The sequence below is a fragment of the Parasteatoda tepidariorum genome, chromosome 9 (genome assembly GCF_982258835.1).
Source record: "Parasteatoda tepidariorum strain Cologne lab strain chromosome 9, Ptep-v5.0, whole genome shotgun sequence".
Lineage (NCBI taxonomy): Eukaryota > Metazoa > Arthropoda > Arachnida > Araneae > Theridiidae > Parasteatoda > Parasteatoda tepidariorum.
The window spans coordinates 86,337,322-86,345,915 of NC_141763.1; the positions used below are offsets into that span (position 1 = coordinate 86,337,322).

The following is an 8,594-nucleotide window of genomic DNA, read 5'->3' on the forward strand; positions in this document are numbered from 1 at the left end:
TGATCATATGGTTGATTGAATTAGTTGATGATAACCATCATTGTTTCGTGCTTCCGATAAATCTACCCGATCTATCCAGCGATGAAATAACTTAAATTTACAAGAAATACCTGCGTACACATATTTACAAAAGCAACCATTTTATTTTCGTAGAACACATCTTGCATAACATTCTTTCTGTTGCCACTCACACTTTTCATATATACACAGGCTAAAAAATCGTTTTAGTTAATATTTACACTTTAAATGAATGACGTCATCTTATGAGAGTGACGTAACACTCCCACCTTTTGATTATGTGTATTTCAATAATCAAAATAACAAAAAATCTAATATAAATTTAAAATTATGTGTCCAAATATCTTGATGGAATCTTAACCGTTCGGCCGCTTCTTGTGGTAACGATGTTTCGTAAGGTACTTTGGAAATTTTTATGCTTGTCACCTTCATTTGAAGTTGCGCTTGCGATTGGAGTTGAACCTTCATTTGGTGTCGAACGTATTTCCAGCGGATAAATCCGCTGCACTGGCCTCAAAAACTCGGTATGTGCTGTTTTAAGTCGAGCCACGCGTATCCTTTTATCTTTTCCCGGATAGACGGCAATAACTTTAGCCATCGGCCAGTGTAACCTTTTCTTTAAGTCATCTTCGATTAACACAATCTCGCCAACCTTTAGATCATAATAGTTATTCTTCTTGCGCGGTTGAAGGAGTGTCGCTAGGTATTCGCGGCGAAATCTTTTTCTTAACTGTTCTCTTAACGTCTGTTGATACCTATAGCGTTTTTTAAGATCTATTGTATCCAGCTGATCTAAATCAGGTACTCCCACCGTCGAGATCTCTTGTTAAAACATGGACGGAGAAAGAGGTATTAAGTCATCCAGATCTTCTGAGAGGTATGTGAGAGGTCTTGAATTGATAACGGACTCGCAGTCACACAGAACACTGATCATTTCTTCGTAGGAAAGGCATGCTTTCCTACGAAGGTATTTTTCAGTTAAGTTTTCTTTCTCTGTAAACTCCCAACCTCGCAGTTCGAATTTCGCTGCAGCCATTAAGTCTGTCGAACATTGAATGAACTCTTTTAACTCTTGTTCAGAATCCACAGACGTGACACAGTTGTCAACGTAGAAGGATTTTTTCAACTTCATAGCCACATCTTGGAAATTGGAGGATTCATACTTGTTCAAATGATGTTGAATAACAGATCCCAGCAAAAAGGGACTGCAATTTAAACCAAAGACAACTCTGGCGTGTTGAAAAACTTTAACTGTTTTCGCTTCCTTTTCCTCCCACCACAGAAATCTTAAATATTTTCTATCGTCTTCATTTACGGATATTTGGAGAAAAGCCTTCTTTATATCTGATATAACTCCAATTTTCTTTTCCCGAAATTTTATTAGTAAGGTAGGGATCATTTTTAACAAATTTGGCCCTTTCATCAGGTAGTCATTTAACGATAAGTTATCTCTTGTTTTACAAGAAGCGTCAAAAACTGGTCTGACATTCGTGGTGGAATTGGACTTGAAAACTCCTCTATGAGGAAGATAATGGCCGGTACCTTCGTTTGATTCTTCGATGAAACCTTCTTTTATCCATTCTCCAAAAACTGCATTATAACTATCCAAACGGTTATCCTTGATAAGTTTAGTTGTCATCGTTTTCAATCTTCTGCCCGCAATATCTCTGTTACTGAGCATATCGTTTACATCTTTCACCCAAGGAAGACTAATTTCATATCGACCATCTGGGTTTATTTTGACATTTCTAGAAAAGTGTTCCGTTGCAAGAGCATCGTATTCTTCTGAAGTAATTGTCTCGCAAGGATCAGATATACCAATTGTTTCCAATTCCCATAAGTCAGTAACCGAAGTATTTTGAATGAAAAGTGATGTTGAGATAAGCCCAGTGGAACTACAAGTATGGTTTGTTTTTCCCATTACAGTCCAACCAAGGTACGTTTCCATCGCTACCAGTCCGCACTTTAATTGCATGGTTTGACCAGTGTATAGTTTTCCAATATAATCCGCTCCTATCAAAAGTTCGATTTGTTGAGAATCTTTACCTACATCAGAGATATGGATTCCTTTACTTCGTAATTCAGCTAACCAAGAACCATTTTTCAAACTTGGAATACATCCACATATTACCTGTTGGTCTAAAACTTGAATTTCGAACTTGTTATTTTTCTTCATATTTCTTATCCACAATGTGTATTTTTTATGTTCTTTTCTGGAACTAGCTCCACCAAAGACTACGTGTGTTAAAGTTTCATATTTGTTGGTCTTCCATCCCATTTCATTTATTGTTGATTTCAGGATGTACGACCGTTGAGATCCTGTATCACATAGTGCTCTAACAGTTTTCCGTCGTCCATTAGCTTCAATAACTACCATAAGGGTTTGCAATAAGACTTCAGGTTGGCTTTGATTCGACAAAGTATTTTCTTCAGCTGATTCCACAGCCGGTGTCTGATTTATTTGGCTCAAGTCTGGGCACATTACAGGCCAATGTCTTTTGTTACAAACAATACATCGAATATTAGCCCTGCAGTGTTTCGAGCGATGTCCCACCTTCAGACATAAAAAACAGGCTTTGTGTTTCTTTATTATTTCCTGTTTCTCAGCTAATGATAAATTCTTTCCTTTAAAACAATTTTCTGAACTATGTTGCTTCCCGCAAAAAATGCAGTTGCGTTTAAAATGTGGTGCTATTGGCTTATTCTCAGAGAGCAAATCATTTGCAGTAAAAGCAGGAGTTGATATTTCGAAATCTTTGTCTCTTTTACGATGCGAAGAGTCATTATTTTTAAAGCCAGTTTTCGCCATAGAAATACGTTCTTCGCCTTCGACTTCGGCTCTCAAAAATGTTAATAACTGCGATAATTTATTGCCATAGGAATCACTTGAATCATTTTCCTTAGTAATTACAGGATTTCTCAGCCACACTCTTAATAAATCCTCTGGAATACATGATTCCACAAGCGGAAACAACATTGCTGCGTATTTCTCTTTTGTTACGCCAATAGACTCCAGTGAACGCAGATATGACTCCAATTTATCGTAAAGTTGCATTATGTTCATCTTTGCTTTTGTGTTCATTACATTTTTCACCACTAAATTTAATAACTCTCTTACGTAATATTCGACGAGAAGTTCTTCCCGCCCAAATCTCGTTTTTAAACTTTCTACCACTTTGGCATAATTATCAGCAGACGGCGGATAACTGTCCACAATTTCCCTTGCTCTACTTCCGACAACCATGCATTGAATGAGATATTGGAATTTGTCCTCATCACTCATACCTTCATCATCATGGATTCGACTAAATTGGCTCCAAAAACTTAACCAATCCTTGACTTCCCCACTAAATTTAACTAATTCTATTTTGGGAAGCTTTAATTTTGTCTTTTCAGCCGCCACAGACAAAGCGGTTTCGGGAAATGTGAGAAATTTCTCCAAATATATTTTAACTTTAATACGAATTGCATCGGTTTTTTCCTTGTACTCTTCAATTTTATCGTATTCTTCAGATAAGTTTTCTGATTTGGCGTCAACTAACAATTTATATATTTCTTCATCTAATAATGCCAAATCGTTTGCAATACGTTCAAAAGAGGAAAATTTAATTTCAATATCTTCACGAGTACTTTTATTTTCCTTACACATCGCCAATAACTGATTATAACGTTTTGTAAATGTTCCACGAACAGGAGTTCGTTTGGCGATAAGAGAATCCATAATTGCAGTCGCCAATTAATATTGCAAAAGAAAACTAACCTTTAAAATCCGGGTCACCACAATGTTTCGTGCTTCCGATAAATCTACCCGATCTATCCAGCGATGAAATAACTTAAATTTACAAGAAATACCTGCGTACACATATTTACAAAAGCAACCATTTTATTTTCGTAGAACACATCTTGCATAACATTCTTTCTGTTGCCACTCACACTTTTCATATATACACAGGCTAAAAAATCGTTTTAGTTAATATTTACACTTTAAATGAATGACGTCATCTTATGAGAGTGACGTAACAATCATCGCATTATGGTGTAGTTTGAAGTAACTCGGCATATATACCTGACATAATGGTGTCAGAAGTGTGAGTTGTAATTGGATAAAGGAAAATCACGAACCTGTGAGTACTATATTTTTTTTACTATTATTCTGTGTGAATTATAGAGTAAAATAAAATAATGAGCTTCTTGTCCAGATCTAGAAAGGAAGATCTGTTAAAACTAGCAGAAGAATTAGAGATTACACTTCCCCCTAATCCTAAAATTATCAATATAACACAGCTAATTACTTCCGATGCTAAATATGATGAAATATTTACGAAAAATGTGTTAGAAAATATTGTTTCGGAACGCTTGGAAAAAGCGACGGCCGAAAAAGAAAAATTAACACAGGAAATTCAGCTTGAAAAGCTTAAAGCGGAAAATTTAAATCGGCAAAACGGAACTCCGATTCCAGCAACAGAAACATTAAAAACAAGTGACTTATATAAACTAATTAAAAGTTTTGATGCCAATGAAACCGATATCAGTACCTATTTACAATTGTTTGAGCGTCAAGCAAACAGAATAAATATAAATAAAACTGAATTCGTCACATATTTAATGGGACTTCTCCCACTGAGCATTGTTCAAATAATTGCTCAAGAGCCTGAACAATTAACTGCAGACTATAATGTTGTTAAAACTTTGCTTCTGAAACGCTTTAAACTTTCCCCGGAACAATTCCGTCAGAAATTTTCTTTCCATAAAAAAGAAGTAAATGTTTCTTGGCGAGATTTCGCATATCAATTAAACCAATATTTTGACGAGTGGATTAGCGGTTTGAAAATAACAGACTTTGACAAGCTAAAAGAATATATGGTCGTTGACCAAGTAAGAAGAAAATTACCGTCAGATATCCGCGAACATTTATTGGATGATTTACACCAAATAACTGAATTAAGTGTATTGATTGATAAGCTTGAAACATACGAAAACGCGCGAATAATAACAAAAAAAGTAGACACCTCTAATAAGAATTCAATCTTTAAAACCAAAACATTTCCAATTCAACAAAAACGAAACACACCCATCTCTTCCTTTTCTCCTAGTTTGAATAATCCGAATCAAAATAAAGATATGTCTCATATCAAATGCTATAACTGTCACAATTATGGGCATATAAGTGCAAAATGTGATCAAGTAATCAAAAAGTGTAGAAACTGTAATAAATCAGGTCATTCCAGTCATGAATGTACCGAAAGAAACGTACATTTAATTCTACCAACTCGTATTGATAAAAAAATTGTAATATTTAACAGTGAAATTAATGCAATTATTGATACAGGCAGTGAAATAACCATGTGTAGTGATGTATTATATCAAAAATTTCCTCCTATTCCCCTCCAATTGTCTAATATTATTTTATCGGGAATAAGTAAAGAGCCTATTTCCCCATTAGGTTGGTTTAATACAAACATAGGAATAGATAATTTTACGATTAATGCTAATATTTATGTTATTGATAAAATGCAATTCGATTTTATAATCGGAATGGATGTGCTTAATTGTTTAGATATCAATTTTGCGAATGGTAAATTATTTGTTAAAAATGCCTCTACCCCAAAAATAGTTAACGTTAATACAATCATTTCTCGCGTGAAAAATTCACCCTTCGGAAGTGAAACCGAAACTTTTAAAAACTCAGTCAGAGCGTCTCCCTTCAAGGTTAGTGTAATGCCCAGATGCGATTCTATGTTAATTTATGATCAAAGAAAGGCTCACTTTTCTGATTCTGTTTTGACTTCGGAAAATTCGAATATTAATGAGGCTTCGCCCATTAATGAAACTTTTTCTTTCTTAACTCAGATATTTGTTGTTGTTGTTGCTAATTCCAATCTGGTCTGACGGGGTCAGACCAGATCAATGAATCCGTTGACATTCAGAAAATCCGAAACCAGAATGGGAGAGGAATGAATGTCATTCCAGTCCAGCCCTAAACAGTTCAAGATGTGTTCAGGTGATGCCTGGTTTTGTTGGCATTTAGGGCAAAGAGGAAAGATTTTTTGATTTGCAGAAAATGTGAGACTTTTTAGGTGTCCACTGGCCAGTCGGGATAAGCAGGTGTTGGTTTGCCTATCACCAGGGAGAGATAGAGAGAGTCCTGGTCTTTCTGCTTTATACCAGTAGTGAATAGGTGGAAGCAGCCACTTTTGTTTGTTCTGGGCCTTTTGCCTTGCAAAAAGTTCAAGGTATGTAAGCTCTGAGGTGGAGGGAACTGGATGGTCTAGTCCCTTCTTTGCAAGAGTGTCAGCCAACTCGTTGCCGTGGATATCGACGTGGGACGGGATCCATTGAAAGTGGACCTCATGCTGTTGGGAAATGAGCTTTACTTTTTGTAGGATCGAAAAACTGGTTTTATCTCCAATGAGGGCCCAATTTTTGAGGTGTTGAATTGAACTACGGCTGTCAGATAGTATCCAAGTATTTCCAAGGTGCCCTTCACTCAAGATTTTCTCTAGTCCCCTGTTGATTGCAATTAGTTCGCTTCGAAAGACGGAGCAAAAATCGGGGTTTCGTTGATGAAGAGTGTAGTTCTCTCGAGGTGTTTCAATAAATACCCCACTGCCAGTCTGTCTATCCATTTTACTGCCATCAGAGAATATTTTGATGTCGTTTGGAGGGATTTTATTGATGATTTCCAGGGACAACTGTCTGAGGAAGTCAGGCACACAGACTCAGATATTTAATGCTATTGACCTCAATGAAATAGATTTATCTCACATACGTAATAAATATATCAGAGAGAATTTATTTATTTTGATTAACAATTATAAACCGTCTCAGATTAAATCCTCGGATATTAAAATGAATATTATTTTAAAGGATGAAATTCCCATTTCCCAACATGCTCGTCGTTTGTCATTTAAAGAGCGGGAAATAGTTGAAAAACAAATAGACACCTGGTTAAAAGATGGCGTTATTCGTGAAAGTTGTTCAGAATTTGGTGCGCCTATAGTCCTTTGTAAAAAGAAAGATAATTCCACACGAGTTTGCATCGATTATAGGAAGTTAAATAAAAAAATTGTTCGAGATAGATTTCCCTTACCCCTTATGGAGGACATATTAGACCAATTAGGCGATGCGCAGGTAATTTCTTCTATTGATTTAAAAGCAGCCTTTCATCATTGCGAAGTTGATGAAAATAGTCGTAAATACACTTCATTTATTACGCATAATGGCCAATACGAATTTTTAAAAGTACCCTTTGGTTTAGCAAATAGCCCTAGTGTTTTTCAGAGGTATATTTTGCATGTGTTTCGAGATCTTATAAGAGATAAAACTTTAGTTATTTATTTAGATGACATTTTCATTCCAGCAAAAAATGATGAAGAAGGTTTTGACAAATTAAAACGTGTTTTGAAAACAGCTGCTGATAACGGATTGGAATTAAATTTTAAGAAATGTCAATTTTTAAAACGTTCCATAGAATGTCTCGGTTACATAATTGAAAATGGCACGATTCGTCCTTCACCCTCTAAAACTTTAGCAGTTAAAAATTTCCCACAACCTAAAACACATAAACAATTAATGAGTTTCCTTGGATTAACAGGACATTTCCGTAAATTTATCCCAAATTATAGTAAAATAGCTAAACCTCTCAGTGATTTGCTCAGAAATAATACTGATTTTAAATTCGATAATGAACAAAAAGAAGCTTTTCAAAAGCTCAAGATAGCCTTAACGAATGACCCAGTCCTTCATTTATATAGACAAAATTCTGAATTAGAGCTCCACACAGATGCCAGTAGTTTTGGTTTCGGAGCAGTTCTTCTTCAAAAAGCAGACAATGGTAAATTTTATCCAATTCATTATTTTAGTAAAAAAACGTCCCAACAACAAGAGAAATATAGTAGCTATGAGTTAGAAACTCTTGCCATAGTTGAAGCGCTTAAAAAATTTCGAAACTATTTGATAGGTGTAAAGTTTAAAATTATAACCGATTGCGCTGCTTTGCAAAGCACAATGAGTAAAAAAGAAATTTTCCCTAAAATTGCGAGGTGGGCGTTGTATCTTGAGGAGTTTCACTTTGATATGATACATCGGCCTGCTACACAAATGAAGCATGTTGATGCCTTAAGCAGAAATTTTGCTCTTATAATTCAGCATGATGAGGTAACCATGAAAATAGCAGCTGCCCAAAAAGAGGATGAACAAATAAACACTATTAAAACATTAATTGCCAATGGAAAAGATAATATACACTTTATTAAAAATGACATTCTTTATCGATACGATAATGGCAGGGATCTTCTAGTAATACCAGACGCGATGCAAAATGATATCATTAAAGAAGTTCATAGTAAGGGACATTACGCACTCACTAAAACTGAAGAAGCTATTAAACAAAATTATTATATTCCTGGTCTAAAAGCGAAAATACAATCTGTTCTAACAAACTGTGTTGACTGCATTCTATGCAACCGAAAGCGAGGCAAGAAGGAAGGTTTCTTGCACCCGATTCCTAAAGAAGATGTACCTTTAAGTACATACCACATTGACTTTATAGGTCCATTGCCTTCAACAAAAAAGAA

General features: G+C 35.4%; 1 protein-coding gene across 1 annotated transcript; it reads right to left on the reverse strand.

Annotated features, from left to right (window-relative positions):
* Positions 1–844: 844 nt before the first annotated feature.
* Positions 845–3,739, reverse strand: LOC139425251 (uncharacterized). The gene is made up of 3 exons (XM_087151501.1): positions 3,664–3,739; positions 2,248–3,555; positions 845–2,157 (listed from the first exon to the last, which is right to left on the reverse strand). The coding sequence occupies exons 1-3, from the start codon at positions 3,737–3,739 to the stop codon at positions 845–847; spliced, it is 2,697 nt and encodes an 898-aa protein (XP_087007627.1).
* Between the last annotated feature and the right edge of the window lie 4,855 nt (positions 3,740–8,594).

What these genes read in the sequence shown, in the direction of transcription:
- LOC139425251 (XM_087151501.1), bottom strand. Translation starts at nt 3,739, where the DNA reads ATGGATTCTCTTATCGCCAAACGAACTCCTGTTCGTGGAACATTTACA. An exon ending in TAATCAGTTATTGGCGATGT is followed by an intron (nt 3,556 to 3,663) that starts GTAAGGAAAATA and finishes ATAAATTGTTAG; the next exon opens with TTGACGCCAAATCAGAAAAC. An exon ending in TTTAACACACGTAGTCTTTG is followed by an intron (nt 2,158 to 2,247) that starts GTGGAGCTAGTT and finishes TTCAAGTTTTAG; the next exon opens with ACCAACAGGTAATATGTGGA.